Raw genomic sequence first — 24782 nt, forward strand, 5'->3', positions numbered from 1 at the left:
TTGGAGGAGCCGGTGGTCTTGGTTTCTCAAATGTTGATATTATGTACACTTTAATTTTTGCCACAGAAATTGAACCTAGCATGCTCTTATTTGAGAAAAAGGAAAACATAATGAACCTCGGCAATCTTAGAACTTTAAATTGTACTTTCGCTGCGATTGTGAAAGGCCCATCTCTTGAAACATTTTTGAGTTCAATCCTTTTAGTGCAGAAATGATTTCGATAATGAGTCATTCGCTCTAGCAAAAAAAAATTTTAGAAATATTTTTATGAAAAAAAGAAAGTTCTGGGACCAATTCCACTCAATGTCGGCAATGCGTCTGAGCTTGTAGCCTTTCTTTAATACATACTGCGGAATTTAATGGGAGGGGCATGGGCTTGAATAAGACTTAGGCTGAAGTAATTATAGAATTAGACATCCAACCTTCCAGAATTCCACCTGGCTTTTCTTGTAGAGATGTCACTTTGCTACCTTTCTCTCTCTTTTTCCTTATGAAAGCTAAAGCTGGTTGTCACCACTTCGAGTAATTAACCTCAGTTTTGTTCTTTACTCAAACACAATTCCATCACAATTTAAAGTGCACGTTGCGAGCAATTCCTCCCAACACCCAAGAGACAGCCATATGGAGTGTGATCGTGGCGGAGCAAACAGCACACGCCAATGCTGTTTCGCATCCCTGTCCGTGTGAGATCGACCAGATATGATCATGACTGGGGAATCTTAAAAGTTTTTAGCTAGCCTTCAAATTTCAGACATTCACATACCGGCCCAAGACCGCCAACCAGGAGAGACCTCCAAAGATGAATAAGAGCGAACAAATAATTGACGCAACTCGATACAATGATGGAGAATACTCAACTTATGGTTATATGTTCAGATACAACTGATGGGAGAGGTACTTTATAAACTCGATTAAGACTTCTAGTATATACATTTACGCTAATCATACGTAATCAATACTGCCAAGAAAAATGAAGAGATAGTATAAGAAGATGCAACGATGGATAAGTAAAATAAATATATTAATAAACCATGCATGAACCTAGATTAATTATGTAGCTAGACTATTTTGAAAAATCAACTTTATTAATTTCAACATTATATAATTCTAGGTTCTCCTAACCGAGAATACATTAATTAGGTCATGCAAAGGAGACCTATATTGTGACATTAGGTGACTTGTTACCTTTCTTTGTTAATTTTTAAAACTTTTTTTGATAGGGTTTGTCTTCTTTTTCTCAATAACAAAGCTAGCAAAATATTGATAAGATAAAGCTTGTATTTAATCCCACATTTGTTATTTGTTAGCAAAATTTTTGGTACTTATACAAAACTAAGAAACCTATATAATACCCTCCAGCTAATTTTTTAGGGTGACATTTGGCAACAATGTATCATGTGCCAAGCCTCAAGTATACAATAGAGGAAAACAATTATTTAATACATATGTTTGCGTGTGTCTGCGTGTGATGAGAGAGATATTTAGCCATCTGATTGGTTGCCGTTACCAACTGTGCATGAGGCTTGTGAATGGCGACGACCAGTAATCTATGTGTTGTGGGGGGTGCACCCGAATTTAGTCCCACATCGGCTAGTAGCGGAAAGGTTTTGTGCCTTAAATGGAGGGTGGAAATCCTTTCCTCTCGAGGGCTCTTTTGTGGAACAAAACCGTGAGGGCACCAGTCTCCCCCCGTCTGCGCTGGACGCGTGGGCCGGAGCGCCCAAAGCGGACAATACCTCGGGAGGAACGCAGTCCTCTTTCTCTGCTAGCTTAATGTGGGCTAACTGTTGCGTGAGGTTCCTGTGGCGCCTCCCAGTCCTAGGGGGTAGTCTGCGGCAAGGGGCGCGTCCCCTCCTTCTAGCGCCAATCTGTTGCGGGGACGGACGCTTTGGCCGGAGCCTCACGCAACAGTTAGCCCACATTAAGCTAGCAGAAAAAGAGGACTGCGTTCCTCCCGAGGTATTGTCCGCTTTGGGCGCTCCGGCCCGCGCGTCCAGCGCAGACGGAGGGAGACTGGTGCCCTTACGGTTTTGTCCCACAAAAGGGCCCTCGAGAGGAAAGGATTTCCACCCCCCATTTAAGGCACAGAATCTTTCCGCTACTAGCCGATGTGGGACTAAATTCGGGTGCACCCCCCACAACACTATGCATGGTGATGACCGGTGTTCCCATGGTGCTTAATGCTGTTTCGTGGATGCTTGCAGTCCAATGTGGCATGAAGAGGTCCGTGCAATTCACAAGTCAGCTTGATGTTGGCATTTGAGCCATTCATGGTGCTCCATCGTGAGCACCAAGTAATTAGCTTTGGTAGAAAGTCTTGAAATTGTATCGGGAGCTACGTAAATTTTCCATATCCTCTATCTATGGAGTTAAGGTAACCATACATATATATAATTTGTTAGTTCTTGACACATTTGAAGTGAAACATCTCCCAATGCAAACAAAGAATGACAAAAATTTCTTCCCTTGAAAAAATACAGCCATTATTCTCTTCAAATGATTCTAGTGCCACTAGAATTCGTTCAGCTCAAATGTTGGAACATTTGAGAGCCATGATAATGTTATTTATTTATTTATTTATTTATGGGGCTGGGGTTGGGATACGACCATTGATGAGGCAACACTTAGCTCACTATGACGATGCTGCATTAGACCAAAAACTTTATTCTTTCACCACATTTAATACGTTGTGAGAGTTGCAAAACCAGATGCAACCAGCCAAACGTCGAACAATCTCTTGCCAAGATGAAAGCAACTTCCATTTATCTCATTATTTTTTTTTATTGTGCATGTTGCAAGCACCGCCAGTTTGGTCTAGAGGATTTAGGGTAGTCTTATTGCAATTAATGTACAACCGGTCCAAGTTGTCGAATATACTTGTAGCCTTGCTTTCCGGAACCGTGTGATTTAAGTGGAAAACTACGTTTGGTCGTTGGGTGCATGTCATTGATCTGGACTTCAATCCGTGGGTCCACTAATAATCTAATATTCCATCGTTTAAGTCCATCAAGTTCTCTCTAGTCATTTCATGGTCCCCGTGCAGCCATCAAGGCTCTACTTATTATCGTGAAGAGGTTGCTCCATCACCAGGTCCATAGCCTATCTGGCTCTATTAAATGCCGTAAACCCACCATGCCTTCTTTTTTCGGTCCCTTGGGGCATGGAGAGAACCGGACCTCCACGGTGCCGCACGCACACATACACAATAGATCTAAATTGGACATCAATTTAGTTCTATTGTGAAAAGTTGTTTTTTTTTTTTCCTTTTTTATATAAAAATATCATTTCAATACCTCTTATATAGGTACAATCTGCAAAGGCAGAAAAAAATAAAATGATACAATGAAGAAGAAAGCTCAAACAGCACAAGTCTAGATAAACTCTCTAAAGTAGCGAGCAACTCTAGCTGCTTACCACTCCGAAGAGGTTTTATGGATAGGGAACTAACTTCACTTTTTTACTTTTATGTATTCTTATTTCTGTAGACTCTGACGGTAAAACTCATGCACGCCTAGTTGATATGAGTTACAGTAGTACCAAAAAAAAAAGAAAAAAAATCCAAGCCCTGAAGTGGAAAAGACTGGGTTAGCCTGAGGTCAGCTTCGCCATCACGGCGATGTTGCATGTCATCCGCAGCTGAATCTGTAGGTTAAATTACTTATTGTTCTCATCAAGAGAGAGATTGTACAGTAACAGAATGATTTGCAAGAGGGGTTTTACGTATATCAATTAGCTTTCCCCATTTAACTCTTAATTCTGGGGCACTAATTGAATGTAAGAGACTTGAATAAAGAGAACTGAATACTCGAATAAGTTCACAAAAATACCCATATTACATACAAGACTAGTCTTCTAACTTCAGCAGAATGATAGCATCCCAAGCCTCAAAGAAGCAGAACACAACCTAAGAGCAACATCAAGTACACAGAAATGCCCAGCTTGTTCCCATGGCCATGGTAACCATGTTCACCTTCATCACCTTCCGAGCGTTCCAAAACACTGAAGTCCCCTGGCCGAGAACAAGAAAGAAAACAATTGAATAAGGATAACAAAAAAAAGAGAGTAATTGAATAAAGATATGCCCTATAACCATGCAAAACTTTTGGGATTCATGCTGAAAATTCCTTTCTATGCTTATGAAGGAGTTGATGATGGGATCATTTCCTACCTCTCTTGCTGGTATGACCACATCCAGTGTTGAGAGCGTACTTCACATCTTGAACTGTTGCACCATTGTAAAATTGGAAGTTGTACAGTATGTTATCCACGCATTGGAGCACAAGCTTCGTCTCAACCAGACATGGACCATTGCAGTACTCCTCGGTTGCCTGTGGGGGGACATGGATGGTTCCCTCCGCACTTAGTCTATAGGATTCATGGCAGCTGCTGTAGACCTTTAAAATCCCATGCAGAATTAAATATGAAAAGAGATGTAAACATAAGTAAGAGGTCTCGTAAAATTATCTGAAACTTTAAATCATTGAGGATTCACTTATATATAGTATTTGTAATTAAGTTGGGCTTTGCTTACAATTGGCATGTTCATTACAAGTTAGATACTGTCTTAAAATATATGTGGATGATTGTATTCTGCACTCACATACTGATTGTTGAAGCATATTAATGCTTTCGCGACAATGTCCACTGCATTCTGCTCTGCATGATTCCACATAGCAATCAGATAGCTTAAAAAAAAAAATCCTCCAAAGGTGAAAAATTTGGTGGCATGCTTTTAGCCCGCAACAACATTAACTGGTGTGGAAATTATTATCTATGAAGACATAAAATCTTGGCATGGTGACCATAGAAACATATTTTTAGTTACATGCAACAAAATATAGGACAGAGGAAACAAGACTGCTTTTGGAAAGGAGCATGCATACCTGACTTGCAACATTTAGTAGACAACCAGAGCAGAGCTAAGAGGAAGCACCAGCATCTGAGGGTTAGAGGGGAAGCCATTGGAGAAGGGTACTTGAGCATTCCAGATCATGTTAAGAGAGAAATGGAGAGATGGTGCTTGAATTTATAATCATATTGCCTCCTAATGTTAGTAAGGGGGAGAAAAGTCTAATATAATCACATTAACCTATTAATTTCTTTGTATCATTCTTCTCATCTGTTTCTGTATCTTACCTTCTTTCTAGTACATGGGTGCCACCCAATTCATCCCAAGATGACAAAAACGCCCCTCATATCATTATTTTGATATTTTCTTAAGATCTGTGCTAAATTTCTTTATCGATTAGTTTGCATTAAGTGAGCCAATATTTTTAGGAAGTTGGCTAATGATACTGTTGAAGTACTTTCAAGCCTTGTGTGATCTCCGGTGTGACTCAGTAATTAGACGGTCTTGATGGATGGTTGGATCAGAAAGGAGAGGAATTGGGAACAAATGAATGGAATAAGTTTAAGGGGATGGGGATGCTTTGGTAATTTGAGATGGGTTGGAGTGAGGTTTTAGATTTAGTAGTTGCTCTCTGTTGCTAGTAGAAGGGGGAGGGTGAGATTTGGTGGGGAAAAGTGAGCAACCTCCCTTGGCTTCTCCCATGCTTTTCCCCTTTGACTTTCAATCGTCTAGATATGCACGTAAATAACAATTTAGTGAGAATATTTATATAGTTTCATAAATTTAGAAAGATATATACTCTAAAAGGCGGTTAAAAACAAACAAAACTCCTCTCAAACTTCCTAATTTTTTTTATGATTCGATTGGATCGACAAGTATAAAAAAAAGAGCATATTATCAATTTTTTTATTTAAGATCTTAACTCGTTCAAGTTAAAAAATTTGGTGATCATTCTGCTAATGCTATCTTTTATAATTAATCATAATTCATAAAATCACACCATCTAAATTTAATAGACCTCTCACTATGTTATTCTTTGTAAACTTCCATGTGGTTCTAGAAGTCTACGTAACCAGGTTAGCTATATTATTTTGTAATAGCTATATATATAATGGAATCTAAGGTTTGGATTCTTTTGGTTGTCGAATGTAAGGTTTGGATTCTTCCTGGATCCTTGTGTCATGCCTGGGGCCCAAAGGCTTAGTTTAGAACTTTTTTGCTCATCCATGCTGTCTCTATCTCTCCCTCGAGCTAAGGTCATCATATACATAAAACAACCACTTAGGCCTCACGAAATATGACGTTTTATGAGTGGTAATGTGTGTAACCCTGGTCGCGCTGGTTCGGTCCGCAACCAAAGTCCGGTAAGCTAACTGTTACAATGTGGCTATGCATGAAAATTTTAATTATTGGAAGCAGTCCATCACAAATTATTGTTGAGATTTTAGGCATGTAATTGCCTTTCATCACAGCCATTTTTAATGGCAACGTTAGCATTTATCACAGTTCATGGTTCACTTAAAAGCCTAGCCAAATAGGGGTCAGTTGTTCTTGGAGGCATCCTAGTTTATCTTTTTTTTTCTTAAAAATAAATAATTCATATATTTTTTAGTATAAATACATCTAATAAAATCAGAAAATAACAAGTTTCGAAGCACTATAGGCAACTTCCCTCATCCTACCAACAGGATGCCTCTGGAATGACTGACCATATACGAAGCCATTCAGTCCGCAGCCCTATTTGTCTCTCTAATGCGCATAAATCTTGATTTATCTTTCAGTGTTCTTGAACTTTCTATCTGACTATGCTAATAGATTAATACCACGGTGCCTCATCTGCCAAAATAAATGAACTCATGGGGCCTTGACTACATTCACCAATGATTTTTTTTTAATAATAAAATATAAACATCTGTGGCGGTCCACTCCAGTGGAAACTTTTGTTCGCACTGCATGGCAGACCTAAATGGCATCTAAACTGTCACGGATGGTAACTGAAGCATGATCCTAGTTTATGGAAACAAATATTGAGTTTTGAATTTTTCAAGTTGAACCTTGATTCAATTGGAAAAGATAGTGAGAATGGGCCAAGAAGGTATTGATGAGAAGGCTATTCATATATATATATATATATATATATATATATATTAAAAATAATTTTTATTTTATTTTTCTATAAAGTGGTTTTTGAAAAACAAAAGATAAAAACAATAATATCAAGTATGTGTTTTTATCTCAATTTAAGTAATTTTATTTTAGAAATAGGAAACAAGAATAAAAACAATGCCGAAGTTGGAGATGCGGGGTATCGATCCCCGTACCTCTCGCATGCTAAGCGAGCGCTCTACCATCTGAGCTACATCCCCATCGACGTGATATCTCCTAATTTGTACATACCATCATTGATCCCAGAGCTACTTTACCCTATCGTTTCCCTTTTTTTTTTTTTTTTCGTCGTCACCAGAGAACGGGTGGTATCAGATTTGAGTCCCCTGCAGGCTCCATTGTTATAGCATTTGAACGCTTTGTAACTATTTAGGAAATGAGAAGGTAGTCACTTGTGATCAAAGTTGAGCCTTTGGCCCTTTGCACTGCTCACACTAGCAGCCTTGAAGGATATAGAAAATGCTTGAAAGAAAACTTGCACATCTTAGTTTCTTCCCCTAATCAATGCAGAAAAAAGATTAATGGATGCTCGTACTAATATCTCCGCTCACCAAACGCTGCCCCCCTTATTAATGTGAAGAAGAGTAGACCCATGCTCGAATAAATCTCTGCACGGTTATCGTTGAGACCTGAGGATGGTGTCATTTAGTGGCTGCTCTGGTTGCATAAAAAAGATTGACCGTCGATTAACCATTTTTAAAAGTCTAAAGTAAGGAAAGCCGGGGACACTTGCAATGAAGTTGTGTATGTTTGGTGGGTTTTAATATCTACAAATCTGCCGGAGGATTCAACCATGCTAAGTTTTGAAGGACCAAAGAAACAAAAAAAAATTTAATTGGACCAAGTCCGCTAAGTTGGTGGACCAAGTCTACCGCTGAGTTGGTGGACCAATCCAACCACAAATTAACATTCATGCATTGCACCCTTTTCCCTCTGCATGTTGGTTCGTGGTTAGATAGGTCAACTGTTGAGCTGGTAGACCTGATTTAACTAATAATTTCTCCAAAAAAACAACATTGTAGGAGAGAAAGCAAGAGTATAATAGCTCTTATGAAACCATGCACTACATAGTCATATCTTTTACAAAAAGATCAAGCAACCTAGAATATGTGTATGCGGCCAGGTAAGCTGACCCCTTAAGCTCTCCATATGTCCAAGTCACCACACAATTCTTTTCTGAGAAATAAAATAGAGAGAATCACCAAAACAATGAATCTAATTAGATGTAGATCTATCTAACAACAGCTAATCGAGCAAAGCCAACCTTTGCATTGTTTGAGGTGAGTAGAGCTAGACTAAAAGATTGATTAAGCTTGGTTTGAGTTCTTAAATTGCGGAGCTAAGATAATGACTTTTTTGGAAAAATATGGTGAGGATAACCTTCTCCTATGGAGAAGATGCTAACCCGCTAATTAGCTGAGATTGGTTCTCCAGGGAACTTGTACAAGCTAAATTTGGAGCCAGTCTCAAGCCTATACTTATTTTTGCAACTCAACTATTGTTTGGATTTGGTTCGTTGAAAATACTGAACTTAAAGGTGTAATTCAGACCGAGATCTTGTTTTATGAGCAAACCATGTTAACTAACTAATTCGATGTCCTACCCTGCCAACAAAAGTAATGACTTTGGATAAGAATTGCTTATTGGATAGACCAAGATTGCTTTTAAGCTAGAAGCTCCAGGTAGTCCAACATGAGAATAGGAAGGTTTCGTGTGACAACATGGGCAGCCTAAATTGGTTTAGGTATTTTAAGCAGTCTCTACAAAAGTCTTAAAATCTCTTATGTGGAGGAACCGATAGAGCACAATGGGATAAAACTTACTACTAAAGGGATAGACTCCTGAAGCCAAGCGTGAACATGTGTATCTCAAAGCTCCACTTAAGCTTAATGGGATGGGATTTCAAGAAGGCTTACTTTCCGATATGAGACTTAAAAAAAAAGAAGTTTTAAAATTTTTGAAGAGGATAAAATTAATTTTAATTCTTTCTCAAAATTAAAACACAAAACAGCTGATGGATCTAGCCATCCATCAGTCTTATCTAATGGAACAACGTGTCATGACTCCTCTCTCTCTCTCTCTCTCTCTCTCTCTCTCGCATTGTAATGGTATTGCATGTGCCAAAGTTCTGGATATATATCAAATTACGAGAGAAGTATTTCTTTGTTGATACGAGAGAAGTATTTCAGGCTCTTTTGTTTTCGCGTCCCGCACGTAGGTATAACAGTAACAGGGCACGTCACGTCTCCCATATATATATATTTTTTCCGGTGCAACACGCCTTTCTTGGTTCCCCCATACCGGGACTAGAGTCCAGCTCATGACGTGTTCCGTTCTCCATATGCGACGCGTCCCGGTCGCGTTTGCGACACCCCCGCCCACCCCCCATTCAGCGTGAGTTTTGTGATTAAAGAGGATTCAAGCCTGTTTCAGTGGCGGAGCTGCGTGCGGTATGAAAGGATCTTGTCCTAGAATGTATCTAGATGCACGACGAATCTTTCTTGAGAAGACAGATTTGTATTCTTTAAACAGTGATATTTGCCATTTTTTGGAAACGTCTGATTCTTCTAGCGTCATAGATGTATTTCGAAAAACGAATAGTACGGCAGATTAGATCGCTTTTTTCGCAGCATATCATTCTGGGGCTGTCGCATAGGGGTATCAGAGCATGTACCATTGGCACTAGAGCGTATTTTGTATGGTGACTATGTTGAATGTACTTACGACTGTATGATGTGAAAAGTAAATTAAAATTAAAAAGAAAAGAAAAGAAAAGAAAAGAAAAGAAAAGAAAAGAAAGAAGTAGAAAAAGAAAAGAAAAAAAGCCCAGTCGGCCAATCTCCGCCCGTTATAAAGACTCCATGTCTCCATCCCCCAACCGCTGCCCGCCTCTCGCATTTCTCTCCCTACAAACTTTTATAGAAGGAAGCTCACGACTCCAAAGTATGGCATAAAACTTTTGTAACATCCCATACCGAATTATAGGGACGCACCTTTACAGGAGAAAGCTCACAGCTCCAAAGTCTTCGCGTTTTCAGGAAATCCTTTTCTCCTTTTCACTGGAGGGACCAAAGATTGATTCTCTTTATTTTCGGGAGGCTGTCTTTTCCCTTTCGCACTCTCTTGCGCTGCTTTAATTTTGGGATTCTCGGCGATCGGACGGTCGGGATGGACGCATTGAGGTTGATCAGAGGAATTGCACCGCCAGGACTCGCCGTCGGCGTCGACGCCCACGGCCACCATCACCAGCCGTCGGCGAAGGTCAGCGCGGTGGCGCCGCGCGACGCCGGCGGCGGGAGCGCGGTGGAGACAGCGGCGGTGCCATCGCCGCAGTCGTATTTGTTCCCGCGGCTGTTGCGGAGGCTGTGGCCGGGAGGGGGAGAAGGAGGAGGAGGAGGAGCATTGGAGGCGGGAAGGGTAGAGGTTATCGCGGAGGAGAAAACGGGCGGCGGCGAGGAGGCGGCGGCGGCGGCTGTGGTGGAGCGGCGGAGGGGGAATTGGGTGCTGAATATATTGCGGGTGCGGTCACTGTCGGCGGAGGAGGGGGAAGGAGGAGGAGGGTTGGAGAAGAGGGAGGAGGTAGTGGCCGGCGGTGATCCGGCGGTGGCAGCGGTGGAGGAGGGAGATCGGTGCGTTGGGTGCGGCGGTGGCGATGGTTTGGAGGGGTGCGTCGTCGGGGAAGGAGATGAGGAGCCCGTTGTGTTCGATAGGGAGTCCTTCTCGAGGTTGCTCCGAAGGGTACCGATGGCAGAGGTGGAGCTCTATGCCAAGTTGTCGTACCTTGGTAACCTCGCCTATATCATTCCCAAGATCAAGGTACCAATTCGACGATTTCCCACCAATTCATCAGATCGTTAAGTTTCTGATATTGTGGCATTTTTTTGTGAGAAAAAAGAATTGGTCTTTTGGATTCTTCTGCTCTGCCCAGGTGGAAAAGTTTGGATTTTGACTAGAGATCTTTTGTTTTGCCTGCTTCCGTGCGGTTTAAGTTTGATGAAATTACTCCGTGGTGGAGATTAGGGCTCTTGGATCGGTGAAATTTGAGGTTTCTTCAAGGAAAGCATGATTCCATTTCCATTTTGTGATCTCTTATTAACTTACCCCAATAATTTTAAGGTTCATGGGTTTTTTAATAGAGATCAATATATCCATTTGTGTATTCTAAGATCTGGTAGAAAATTTGAGGATGGAAGGACAGGTTTGGCATCAATGTAGGTGTTCGTTGATTTTTTTAATAAAAAGTTTGGTTTTCAAAATAATTTTTTCTGCCTGATTTCTGTAATGGGTGTTTAAAATTGTTGTGGTATCTCGATTGCATGACTCATATCATCCACTGTTAATGTGAAGGCATATGACCAGGACAAGTATTTCCCACCTAAATCTCAACTGCTGTACACCTTCTTTTAAGTATCTTTTTAACTTCTGAAGAGAAAATCTCTAAGAGGTTCGGTTTTTATGAGTTGCTTTTCTCTTTCTTCAGCCTAAAAACCTCCTGAAATACCATGCATTACGATTTGTGTCTTCATCATTGGAGAAAAAAGGCAAGTCTTCAAGTTCTGATAAGGTTCGGATGCCATCTCAAGACCAAGAACCGAATGAGGTGACTGGTGAAGGAGAGGGGAATGGGAAACAGCAGGAAAATGGTTCTCCAATAAGCGCATCTACTGCCTATCAGATTGCAGCATCTGCTGCCTCCTATCTGCAATTTCAGACAAAAGAGAGGGCAAGGGATTCAACTGAAGAAGGCAGAGAAGATGAAGTGGAAGGTGATCTTGTGAGTTCTGAGGAGGCCTCCTTTGTGGCCACTACGAATTCGGTCACTGCCATGGTTGCTGGGAAGGAGGAGATGAAACAAGCCGTTGCCAAAGACTTGAACTCATCGCATTCCTTGCCTTGTGAGTGGTTTATATGTGATGATGATAGCAGCAGTACAAGATACTTTGTCATTCAGGTGAAATTCCTTTCTTTAGATATCTTTATATGTGGAGTATTATGCTTTCTGTTCAGGCAGGCCATTCAGTGATAGATTGAATTGATTTTAAATATTTCAATGTGCAGGGTTCCGAGTCGCTGGCTTCTTGGCGAGCAAATCTTTTATTTGAACCTATTCAGTTTGAGGTAATACTTCTCAGAATCATCTTTTTTGTTAGTGCTTTAAGTGTCTTTTTGTAGAATATTTGATTTCCCTTTTTTACTTGATTTTTATATTTCCTGTAGAGTTTTCTGTGTCTATTATCTTGAGAAATTTAGATCTGGGCCCATTGTTTGGCTGTGCTCATCTTTGTTTTTGTGGGGAAAAGTTTTAGTCAGGCATGAGCTGTTATGTGACAAAGTTATGAAGCATAATGGATAGAGATTCAGTTCTGACGATGAATAGGCCCGGTTGGAAGCTAAGAAGCCATTATTTCATGTTGATGGGAAAAGAACATGAACCTGAAATATATAATGGTTTCAGTATGCCACAGCTTTCCGTGCCATTTCGCTGCGGTAGCAGCACATGGATGTAGAAAATCTTGATTTTTTTTTTCCTTCAACATTTCATCTTCTTCTTGGATAGCAGATGTGTCATAATGTTAGAAGCAATTGTGTTTTTCCGTATAGACCTGCCCTTAGGATGACAGGGATTATGGGTTACATCGTGCAACTTTTAAATCACTTTGTTATAGCAAAATCATTCTCCATCTGTTGCACTTCACTCATCTGGGCCTTTATTTTATGGTAATCTAGGGACTGGATGTCCTCGTACATAGAGGCATCTATGAGGCTGCCAAGGGGATTTATCAACGGATGCTACCAGAAATTCGAGCTCACTTACGATCTCATGGTAACTCTGCAAATCTCCGCTTCACTGGCCATTCTCTTGGTGGAAGCCTTGCACTGCTTCTGAGTCTCATGTTATTGATACGGGGAGAAGCACCTGCCTCATCCTTACTGCCTGTTATCACATTTGGCGCACCATCCATCATGTGCGGAGGTGATTACTTGCTTCAGAAATTGGGATTGCCTAAAAGTCATGTCCAAGCCATAACATTGCATAGAGATATTGTTCCTCGAGCCTTCTCTTGCAACTACCCAGATCATGTAGCTAAGATTCTGAAGGCTGTCAATGGAAACTTCCGCAATCATCCATGTCTGAAGAACCAGGTAGTCTTTTTTTTCCCAGTGCATTATTTAGTTTTTTTTTTTTTAATGGTGAACTTACATTTGATATTCAAATTGCATAACCACTAGAAGGTATGTGAAGATATTGTATGAATGGGATGGGGCTCGTTGGTTGGTGAGGGTTATGGTCTGTTACAAAACATAGAGGGGAAAAAGAAAAAAAAAAGAATATTTAGCATTTGTTCAATCTCATTACGCCACTTTATTGACTGCATAACAGCGAGGTCTGGAACCATTGACCTAAAAGCTATGGTTGTGCCTGTCAGACCTTTTTATTTTGTTTGTAGTTTTTGCTGTTTTGAGATGCTGCCAATATTTTTTTGGTTTCTCAAGGGTAGGGGTGAGGAAAGAATTGCTGCTGATTAAATAAGAGCTTTGTTTACACCATTTGTCTCTTTTTGTTAACTAATGTTGGCAAGAGATCATCATTTACTCTGTTCTTTACCAAATACTGCATGCTTTGGACAGTCTGTTTATGGGTGACTCTTACTTCTTATTTACATAGATTTACTTTTTTTTTTAATGAAAACATAGATTTACATAAAATGACACAAGTTTTTTTCTACAATTTCTCGACAGAAAATGCTGTACGCTCCTATGGGGAAGCTTTTGATACTTCAACCTGAAGAAAAGTTTTCCCCGCATCACCATCTTCTTCCCCCAGGCAGTGGCCTCTACCTCTTGGGCAACTCATTATTGGATTCAGATGATTCAGCAAGACTGTTGCAGGCTGCACATTGTGTATTCATGAATACTCCACACCCACTTGAAATCCTAAGTGATCGTTCTGCATATGGTTCTGAAGGGACAGTTTATAGAGACCATAACATGAATTCCTACTTGAGGTCAGTCCGTGGAGTGATCCGTCAGGAGCTCAAACTCATCAGGAAGGCGAAGAGGGAACGACGTCACCAAGTGTGGTGGTCTCTTGTAGCCACACAAGACCTCCATGCTAGTATTATCACAGGCCAACATGCTGGATCATCCACTTCGTCTAAACACCGTTTCAGCTTTGCTGGTGTGCTTCATGGGGGAAAGGAGACATTGAAGCAATTTGGAAGGCTGTTTGCATCTCGGCATGTACAAATGCTAGTTGTGCTCTTGTTCCCAGCACGAGTGTTGCTCCTGCGCACATTATCCATTTTTAATTTCAGATGATTATTTCATCAAAAAAAAAAATCAGATGATTAGAATCGGTTTTGTAGGTGTAATTTGTTGAAGTGGTTCATTCTTTATTTATTGGTGCACTCAAACATTCTTTCAACGAAAAAAGTTGGAATGATGAAGGGGCGATAATCATTTCGCTATTTCAGTAATATCAGTCATAATCTATATTTAGATGCATCAGCAGAAATATGTCTCATTATTGATTTGTTTGTGATGGTAAGGGAGATCTGATCAATAAATAAGGTAAGATAGATGGATGGGTTATTTCTAACTATTTTTCTTGAATGTTATAAAATATTTCTTGTATTGTTATTGTAGAAAAAGGTTTTTTATGCACTATTAGTCATAGTTGCAAGCAAATTCTGTTTCTGATTCTACTCAATGTTCCAAGAAGGATATTGTTTGCCTTAATCACATCTGTCCAGTGAATAGGTAAGTACGAAGCTCCCTGTTTCCTTTTTCACATGAGAGGAATAAAATATGAATGTGCAAATTTTAACATTTTGCTTTTGTCTGACTTTTTTTTTCTGAGAAAAGCTATGGACCAAGCTACACTTTGATTAAGCTTCCTGGTTCTGCAACCCACTGAGTTCCATATAGTGATGTAGTCCTTTAATTTCCAATCTGTGGTATGAGTGGACTCCTTATTGGCAAGATTAATCCTTTTCATTGTGTTACCATAGCCTCATGCTAAGATCTTAATTAATGAACTCTGTTTCAGGAAAGTTCTGTTGGAATCACCTTGTAGCAGCTGAAGATGAAATTAGTGCTTCGAATATTGAATCCCATAGTATGCTGACTATCTGAGTCCCCACTGTAAGTTTGTTAACCTTGATTTGTGTGTTAGGTTCATAAACTCTGATCCTTGAATTGTTATACTATTTTTGCTTGAAGACACATGATTCAGTCATTATATGCCATATTGTTTCATCAATTAGACTGCTATTTATGCAGCCTGCTAAAAGAGTTTCCATGGATGTGGTTCCTCTTGAAGATCATAGTACAACTTGGTCATACAAGCCTACTGTCCAGCTCAACCACAAGTTGTGTTTGCTCTTGCGATTCTTTGCTGAAAGTGAATGAACTAAATATGCTCCATATTGATAATACTTTATATGGTGTATGACTAGATGCGAAGTTCATAGCAAAAGAGCTTTGGTATTGACAAATGATTATAAGCAAGACCTAGAGGTAACTCGTGATGCCAGGAGCGCCTTTTTCCTATTTAACTCATCCATAATACAATTAGAAGAAAATTCTCCCTTAATTGGTTACAGTGACCTCCATAATTTCCTTATCGAGTCCCAGTTTTTTAGGTATATAAAAACAAACTTCAATTTTGAAATTTGTTGGGTACCATGAAAATAGTTAGATGGAGCAAAACTATTGATCATATTTGACCGCAAGTACAGATTTCCCAAAACAACCTTTTGCATGCTAACCTTGCACTTACACATTCCATTAATAGCCGGGACATTGAGGAAGATCCGAAAAGGCATTTCGAGAATTGATTAAGGTATAACATGCATTATTAGCTGGGGTTTAGCTCCATTCTTTCTCTCTGCATACACATTTGACAAAATGTAGGCATGTGATGTGAGTGGCGTGCTTGAATGTCTGAAAATAGGTTCCTCTGACTTGCCTATAATTACAAGGTGTAACTTTCATGGCTCTGGCAACTTGAGTGATTTAGATTTTTCTTGAAATGCTGTATTTTTTTTTATTCTTTTTATCAGATTATAACTGGAAATAAAAAGTTAAAAGTGCTCATTTTTCTTGCTTGTGCCTTTGGCAGTTCGCATGTTTGATTCCAATGCTGACCAAGTAGATGTCAACCTTGTGTTTGTCTTCAGCTGTATCAAAGAATGCTGTGCCAAATTATGGTGCCAGCTTGTCTGGCCAATATTTTGAAGCCTATCTATTTACTCGGAGGTGCGTATTTCACACGTTGGACTCTGTTTGCTACCCACATAAGACGTACTTGTGAAAGAATGACTATTCTACATTTGAGGTTCTGACCAATTTCGTCCATGTTAATAACATTTCTTTCTAGAAAATCTTTGGTACTTATCGATATATTCGTATGGAACATGCTCAATTCATCTCAAGGTGAATGCTGAACCAGAATGGCAGATTGTGGGTGTAATGCCAAATCTAACCCTTCTGCAAAACTTTCAATCACATGATCAAATTAGAGCTGGAGCAGTGTGCATAAAGTTGGCTGAATGGAATGGGAGCAGTTTGATCAAGGAAGCAAGAGCTTTTGCGAACCAGTTGTTACAATTATGACACAAACGTAGCAGAACACAAGGAGAAAATATAGTTGGTGTGTTTCAAGTTACAAGACCAATTAGGTAGAAAAGATGTGTGTTATTTTTGCATGTTAGGCTGCGAAGCCAAGTCCATAGCGGTGCTATATGTCGCCGAGAGATAGATCCCTGTGGATTTACCTGATGATGTCTCTGTTATTGTTGTGGGTTTCTCAACCAGGTTACAATCAGGTTCAAGATAAGCCTGAATAAGGGCAAAGATTTGGACCGGGCTGGAAGAAGTAAACAATAAATTGGCCTAAATAAAGGCAAAGTTTTTGTTGCAATTCATGCAAAGGGAAATGAGTTTTCAGGTATTGTTGTGAGCATGGCATATTTTTCATTGCATTTTGTTGATTATCTTTAATCAGATTTGGTAGTACGCCTGTAACTTCGGCCGTGTATCAATTGGCCGAAAACAGGGTGCAGTTCTTGATTGCAAGAGCTTTGCCTACAGAAAGCTAACATGTTGGAGAACTTGAATAGGAGCGATGGCAAACTGGGATTTGAAATTTTCAATGAAGATGTCCATTTGAAGTATCACTTATGCTGTCAAAATTTTCAGTAAAGATCATTGATGAGATTCATATGCAACAAACCTTAGCCTTGTCAATACTGCTCTTTATAGAGGATCCTTGGAACAATATAACCTGGGGACCAATAGATCAAATATGTTGAAGCATGTATTTTTCATTGAAATCCAAACGAATTTAACAGCCAGAAGAGGACACACACATACTCACACAAAGCTCACAAAAAACCTCTCTTAGAGCCTTCAAAGAGCCTAAACCAAAAGGATCAAAGATCACTAGGATGGAGAAACATCTGGCTAATTTAAACTACCGACTTTCAACGAGAGAAACTACTGGGAATATTTTCCTCTCGCATGGTCATAGTGTCTGCGGTGAAAGATCACAAGGCACGTCATAGTGTTGGATACCAAGATCATTTCCTCGACAATTAAATAAATTTACACATGATGTATGTGGTGACACAATAAGGACGCAATGTGTTGCATAGCATCAAAGCGAGGAAATGGGATGGCATGGTGGACTTTTCTACCAGGAGTCCACTACACGGATGCTTCACTAGTATTACCTACATAATTAATGACCATTCCAAATGGACGTCTTCATGAAACGCGTGACTTATGAGAGTCTCTCTCTCTAAACAATGGCATAAAATACTATTATGGAACACATCTGACGAGCATACTGGACTTCAATCCTTTCACATTATATGTTTCGAGAGAGAGATGGTGACACAATTGGAACAAACTTAAAGAAATTGACCTAAACGCAGGCTGAGCCAAGCTCTGATACGTTGCTCGTCTCAGCTTACTAATGTTCACGGTCTCACGTAATTTAGAAGTTGTGCAACCACTTCCCATGTAATCACCACGCGGATTCTTGCAGACTGAGATCAGATGCTTCGAACCAATGATGGATCAGTGGCCACATGTATGTTGAAACTCTGTAAGTCAATGGTACTTTCTCTGACTAAGATGGCTCAGAGAGCTTATGAGGAGCATCTAATACCTCGCTTTCATTGGCATGGTGGATTGACACCATGAGTGCTTTCCGAGGTACTTCAGCTATCTTTATCTATATATGTGATAGTTCTTAGAAAGTCTAGAGACCCTGCTCTCTCTCTCTCTCTTTATTGCTCTGTCTCTTTATGTATATCTAGCTAGCTAGCTATACATCCATTAAAGGACTTCCAGACCTTGGGAGTACATATCAGGCCAGAAGGTTCAAGCGAACTGGCCATTTTTGGCCAAACTGCAGCAAAGTGATCCAACTCAGGCTAAATGGAGCACAAAACAGGAGGCAACGTCATGGAACAAAACAGGGCTGCCGTAGGAGCACCACAAAAGGGCGAGGAGCATGTGGTTCAATTGGGCCAACTGTGGGGTTCCAATGAAGAGCAGCAAACAGGCCATCAACAAGTTTTTCCAGTAAGAATTTAATAAACTCTTCAAGCCTGTTTTGAAGAAATTGCAGCACACTCTTTTCCTTGTTTTGGATCATGCAATCTCCATATTTTTTTGGGACGCCAGATATTTGTCATTTCAGATTTTTTGCCCCATTTCTTTTCGGACTTTTTTTATAAAAGATTAAGAAGAATAGTGGTGATGGTTAAAAGGAGGCACAACAAAGTAATAAAAATGAGAGAGTCAATCTCAAGTCATAAAGAAAATTTGAGGCATTTCTGAGAAGGGTTTGTTTTCTAGTACCTGGAGATGGTAAGCTCATGAGGAGAGTTAAACTATAGCTCGTTCATTGTGAGAACAAGATTAGTTCATAGCATATTCCTTCCTTGCATCCTGTGGAAGATTAACAAAGATATCAAACATCTTGAGAAACTATTTCCTTACAATTTAAACATGACAAGCAATTTTCCCATCCGTAAAGTCAAATTTACTGCTTTTCTGGAAGGAGAGAATACAAAGCCGCTGGGCCCGCCGAAAGGAGAACAAATAATAGGCTAAAAGGTAAGTGCCCGAATAAAATTTGAGCTACAGACTACAAAAAATTTTGGCCCAAAATTTGTAACGATGTTAAGAAAACAGCTAGAAGTGCTTCTTTTGTTATATGTTTTCTGACATCAAAACGTAACTTTTACAACCTCCAGTGTAGTCATGGCTTAAAACTGATTTTGACCCCTTTTTTTAAAAAAATTATACTAGTGTTTTTTTCCTTTCTTTCTTTCTTTGTTTTTCATTCTTCGAAAAAAATTGTCTGTCTCAAAACAGCCAAAAAAAAAAAAAAACATTATATCTTCTTACTTTATTTTCAGGATGTGTCGTATTGAACTACCATAGTTTTGTATTAAAATAATACATAGTTGATATATCTCAGAATCTGTATGAAGATTCAAACTTTTTGCATATAATAGTTATTTGACCAATATAGTTCCAAAACTTCTCTCTCCATATGTTTATGTCACAAAGTAGAATGGCTGCTATAACATCATCATAGTATAACATTAGAGCTATTGCTATTCAGAAAAAGCATACCAAGAAATTTGCACCCTGTAGTCACTAGGAAGCCTGACTAAACACACATGCGCAGAGTAAGTGCAATGAATTCGCAATAGGAAATTTCATTGAACTCTCTGACAAGGCAACTAGATGAAATGAAGCATGAAAGGGCAAATTCAGATATCTATGAACATCAGAAAAATCCTATAGCGACCTCCAAAAATAAAGGAACTCTACTTCTATTTGAAGGTACCGAAAGAAAAACAGATAAATGAAGTATGAAAGATGTTCAAAGGGAAGAACAAAAAACAGGAAGAAAATAAAGCGAAATAACACAAGTTACATATTGTAGCTCCCCATGGAGAGGCTCCGTTATGATGTCTGGAGTTTCTTTTTTATTTCTGCCGGGATTGACAGCAAATGAACAAGTCCAACATCCAAAACTGATCCACAAAAAGGAGTTCTTTTAATTATTATTATTTTTTTATTGCAGTCTGCTTCAGGGAGTCTAAACATTTCTAGCAGAGAACAGCAAGATGGAGAACAAGTCCGAGAACTAAACCAGGGCTGGAGTTCTAGCAGAGGAGCACAGCATAAACACAAGGAGAAAGTCATGGAACACATCAGACAAGTGAATGGAAAACATTGCAGAGCAATCAAATGCAATGTAGAGGGAGAAATAACAGAGGCTCTATCGCAAGCCATATCGCTGAAGATCGAGGAATGGCTCCAGGCGCAGCAGGGATGCTCGCCCGCAGTCGGTTCTAGTAGAAGGATGCAGCAAATGGGCAAAGAGCAAGGTCCAGAACCGAGCAGCTCAAGCAGAGAAGCACCACAAGCCATCGACCGATTTCTAGAGAAGGCATTTAAGATTTGGCTAAGCCTGCAGAACAACTGGGATGCCTCCGGGAAGCATGACGGGCTGTGCACCATCCATAGAGTCCCTGGGAACACCAGACTGCACGATAAGAAAGCCTACGAGCCAATGATTGTTCCCATAGGTCCATACCATCATGTCCACAAGCGGCTTGCCTTCAGAGAAATGGAAGCTCACAAGCCAGACTGCATCAGCTATTTGCTCTCTGTAGCTCCAAATGGAGGGGAAGAAGAGGAGCTGAAGACAAAGTGCCATGATAAACTGAAGGAGTTGGAGAGTAAGGCGCGGAGCTGCTACTCTGAAGACACCCGCCTTATGGACAGCGAACACTTCTCGGAGGTGCTGCTGCGTGATGGCTGCTTCATCATTTATCTCCTCCTAAGCCAATCGGAGAAGTCGGATGACAAGGAACAGGCAGACAGAAGTGTCAAGTCCAGAGAGAGCGCACAGAAGCAAATGAGGCCACCCATTGACAAGCAGAAGTTAAATGAAGTCAAGCTCGATTTGCTTAAGCTTGAGAACCAGATTCCTTTTTTTGTCGTCCAAGCGCTGTTCGACTTGATCCAGCCCTTCGACATGCCGCCCTCTTCCTTAATCTGTCTAGCGCTGAAATTCTTTGATGATCTACATCTGTGCAAGCCCAAGAACGTGGCCGCCCCATCAACCGAGGAAGTCCATCATTTACTTCATCTTCTCTACTTGTCTGTTGCTCCTGCTGCGTACGATCAAATAATGCGCTCTGATAGTTGGGATCCAGAGGACCCTTCGTCGAGCATCAGCGGACCAACATGGATCCCCAGCGCTACAGAGCTCAAGGAGTCTGGGGTCAAGTTCAGGGTGAAAAAGAATGCGAGCAGCATCGTGGACATAACATTCCATAATGGCCTCTTGGAGATGCCCAGGTTGCACATCTACAATTCCACTGCCCCGATCATCAGCAACCTCATCGCCTTCGAGCACTACGTTCCCAACGCGGGATCCTACATTACTTCCTATGTAGCATTCGTAAACTGTTTGATGCATGGCGAGGAAGACGTGAGGCTGCTTCACCTGAATGGGGTTGTGATAAACAAGATGAGCACCGACAAGAAGGTGGCCGAGTTCTTCAGGCGGATCTGCCCTCAAGGCCCTGCAGCTTCCGGGCAAAATTACCTGCATGACGTGTTCGTAAAAGTCACAGACCATCATTCACGTAGGAAGAACAGATGGATGGCCGAAGCTAGAAGGAATTACTGCAGCAGCCCATGGGTGAGCCTATCAGTGGTTGCTGCCTCTTTCTTATTAATCTTAACCTTTGTGCAGGCAGTTTTTACCATCATACAGACAGTTCATGACTTCAAAAGGCACTGAGAAGGTAGATTCAGGACCCTGTTACCTCGGTTCATGATTTATTTCCCTTTATCGACAGCCTTCGGTCATTCAGTGCAGGAATCGAGAGCAGTGTGGAGCCTAGTGGGAGCACAATCGTGCTCGACTAGTTTGTAACTTGGGATGTGGCATTATAAGCCAAACAAGGAGCACAATCGTGCTTGGTAGAATAAATAAGAGGATCATTGCATCACATGATGTGGCTTAACATGGTGGAGAAGAAATGTTCATCTTGTGGATTGAACCATGTCAGTCTAGTGACGAAATATCTTTGAAGAACAGTGCCGGAGTATTTGCCATTAATATCTCAGCTTCTTGCAATGAAACTTTTCAGGCTGAGGAATACATTTCTAGATATTCATTGACATAATAGTGACAAACTAACCAAAACTATTTAAACCAATCCAATGAAGTGAGTCAAGCCGATAACATGATTCAATAAAGCTAGAAGCTTTCCTCATACGATGGAAGAGGAAGAAGCGAACAAGATTCTTGGATGTCGGAACTCCGAAATCATCCCCTAAAAGATAACATCATCACCCAAAAAAATAGGAGTTGTGGTATCAGAAGTCTCCTCCAGTCCTAGCCATTTCTCCCTCCAGCACCTTCTTCCTTCAGCCCTGCCCATCGGTGCAGCGTATCCCACTAGCTCAGGATTCAAGCATCGAAACATGCCCGCAAAATAATCAACATCCCTCCATGCTAAATTTCTTGTCTGCAACTTCTACCAAAAGCCTATGTAACTTGTCATTTCCTAAAATATGCTAAAATTCCAAGTGCAACATAGACCATGCAACTTGTTAAAAGTAATTGTTGAAAATTTTGGATAGATTGCTCGTGTCCTAACTTGTTATAAGAACCCTATCCCACTCCAAAGAAATTGGGAAAAAAAATGTTTAAAGTGAAAACAAGTTCAGTCATCTGCAGCCCTATTCCCCTGCATTCTTCCATTTTGACTGTGTCACTCGTACCACATCATCCATAATTTCCTTCAGCCTTTAGCAGTTTTAACCAGGAATCAAACAAAGAGGTTTGGGGGAAAAAAAGAACATAAAATTCTCCAAGACCAACGTATTGCATCACAATAAGTAGTATGAAATAAAGGTGAGATTAATGAGAAGCAGGGGAGGTGGGTTACCTTAGACTGCCATGGGCGTGAAGGTGATCGAATTAACCCCAAAATTCTACCTCTTCCCTGAGCTGGCCACCAAGATTGTCTTGCCTTTAAGGATTCTCATTCAAATCTATTCCGATTGCGAACCAAACACACCCTAATAAGTTCATCCGGAGGAACAAAGAATTATTTATTCAATCATTTAATTATTTATTTATTTATATGACTTAAATATCAAAATTTAATTTGATTTGTGAAAGATTAGCATGCATGATGATGCATGAGAAGAATGAAATTTAAGAGTTAGAAACAAGAAGAGGAAGTCTATCACAATTATTAGTTCATTAAATGAACCTTATTGTTCAATTCCTAAATCATTTTGCACTGATTTGCTTCTAGTTTCGCGAAAATGGACACGTGTACGGAGTAAGTAAATAAATTTATATTGATCTTGGGCTTCTTTATCCAGGTTTGGGGGATTATAAATACCTGGAGGAGCTTATCTCCTGTTGTGTGCCTCTTCTAATGAAAAAAAAAAAAAAATGATTCTTTCTCTTATATTCCACCTTTACTTGGGAACTGACGATAAAACCCACAAGCCAAGGCCCAGGCCCACACGCACAATGCCTCCATTTTGAGGGCCTGATGGGCCTGTAATAATTTGAACGCTGAGCAAGGAAACGACAGATTCATGCCAAATCAATTAGCATGATAGGTACGAGTGTGGATATGAAGCAAGAACAATTAAAGAAGTGGAAGAGTTGCATGGTTGAGGGAGGGAAATGATGAAAAATTGATCTTTTACATAGGCATAATGAAGATTTGAGTAGAGTTCAATAAGAAAGAATCCTTGGATTTATGTGGAAATAATTGACTGATATTTATAATTAAGGCAATGATTTATGCAGAAATGCAAGATTAAAACTTATAAACACAAACATATATATATATAGAGAGAGAGAGAGAGAGAGAGAGAAAATATGCAATCAGTGTGAAGGGACATTTTTAAATGCAAACTTGACTAAAAATACAGGTATATCAAATATATAATTGGACATGATGCTTTTGTTCGAGTTTGTCTAACATTTTTGCCTTTACATATGAATAGAATTATTCATCTTGGAGCTCGCCCTCTGCTTCTTTCTCTTTTCTCTTTTTTTCTTTTCCCCCCTTATTCTAACTTTAAAGGAACTTTAGAGGTAGGCCCTTAGTTGTACAAATGCAAGCAAGAAAATCATTCTTAATACATAATTAAAAACTCAGAATTTGGGAAAAGGGCATTTTTGCATAAAAACATGAACCAAAATAGTTGATGATCAAATATATAATTGCCCAAATCCAGTGTTGCTTCTCTTACTTTTTGATATTTAGAGAGACGAATGTGAAGAATAGTGTTTGCCTCCTCCTACTATTTTTATCTAAGTCTGGTAGAACTTTAGAGGCTGCCTCCAAGTAGATGAATGTAGCTCATGTAACTAAAAGAACCATTTTTCCACTCGTCAACTTTTTTCACTTATATAGCTCACTTATCTTACCAAAAGATGCTTCTGCTTGGAATCATAGAGTAATTTACTACGTGTATCAAAAGAAGAAAAATTTTGTAGAACGGCTTACATAAACCATGGTGGAACTTCAGAAATCGTGTACAACTTCTGATGTTCTGAAAAGAAACAATGATCAGCATAAACATAGACCAATTATGCAAGTTCTAAACTTTCATAAACATTGTCACAATATTTCAGCAGCTGAATCATCGATTTGCACCATTTAAACAAAGTCTAATCAAG

At 39.9% G+C, this 24782-nt stretch overlaps 3 protein-coding genes and 1 non-coding gene across 4 annotated transcripts; 2 read left to right on the forward strand and 2 right to left on the reverse strand.

The window, feature by feature from the left end:
• Nucleotides 1-3647: 3647 nt before the first annotated feature.
• Nucleotides 3648-5121, reverse strand: LOC103704639 (uncharacterized). The gene is made up of 4 exons (XM_008788005.5): nucleotides 4884-5121; nucleotides 4601-4656; nucleotides 4169-4394; nucleotides 3648-4009 (listed from the first exon to the last, which is right to left on the reverse strand). The coding sequence occupies exons 1-4, from the start codon at nucleotides 4981-4983 to the stop codon at nucleotides 3885-3887; spliced, it is 507 nt and encodes a 168-aa protein (XP_008786227.3). The 5' UTR covers nucleotides 4984-5121; the 3' UTR covers nucleotides 3648-3884.
• A 2021-nt stretch (nucleotides 5122-7142) lies between these two features.
• On the reverse strand, nucleotides 7143-7215 carry TRNAA-AGC (transfer RNA alanine (anticodon AGC)). The gene has a single exon. It is a non-coding gene; the product is annotated as a tRNA-Ala (tRNA).
• Nucleotides 7216-9641: 2426 nt separating this feature from the next.
• On the forward strand, nucleotides 9642-14490 carry LOC103704640 (phospholipase A1 PLIP2, chloroplastic-like). Its single transcript, XM_088713340.2, has 5 exons — nucleotides 9642-10831; nucleotides 11496-11966; nucleotides 12074-12133; nucleotides 12743-13159; nucleotides 13757-14490. Exons 1-5 carry the CDS (start codon nucleotides 10184-10186, stop codon nucleotides 14333-14335), a joined length of 2175 nt encoding a protein of 724 aa, XP_088569466.1. The 5' UTR covers nucleotides 9642-10183; the 3' UTR covers nucleotides 14336-14490.
• Nucleotides 14491-17404: 2914 nt separating this feature from the next.
• On the forward strand, nucleotides 17405-22186 carry LOC103704728 (UPF0481 protein At3g47200-like). Its single transcript, XM_088713341.2, has 2 exons — nucleotides 17405-18610; nucleotides 20130-22186. Exons 1-2 carry the CDS (start codon nucleotides 18464-18466, stop codon nucleotides 21861-21863), a joined length of 1881 nt encoding a protein of 626 aa, XP_088569467.2. The 5' UTR covers nucleotides 17405-18463; the 3' UTR covers nucleotides 21864-22186.
• Nucleotides 22187-24782: the final 2596 nt, after the last annotated feature.

Source organism: Phoenix dactylifera, chromosome 17 (genome assembly GCF_051530095.1).
Source record: "Phoenix dactylifera cultivar Ajwa chromosome 17, Ajwa_hap1_PhDact_Kaust_v1.1, whole genome shotgun sequence".
In the NCBI taxonomy this organism is placed as follows: Eukaryota; Viridiplantae; Streptophyta; class Magnoliopsida; order Arecales; family Arecaceae; genus Phoenix; species Phoenix dactylifera.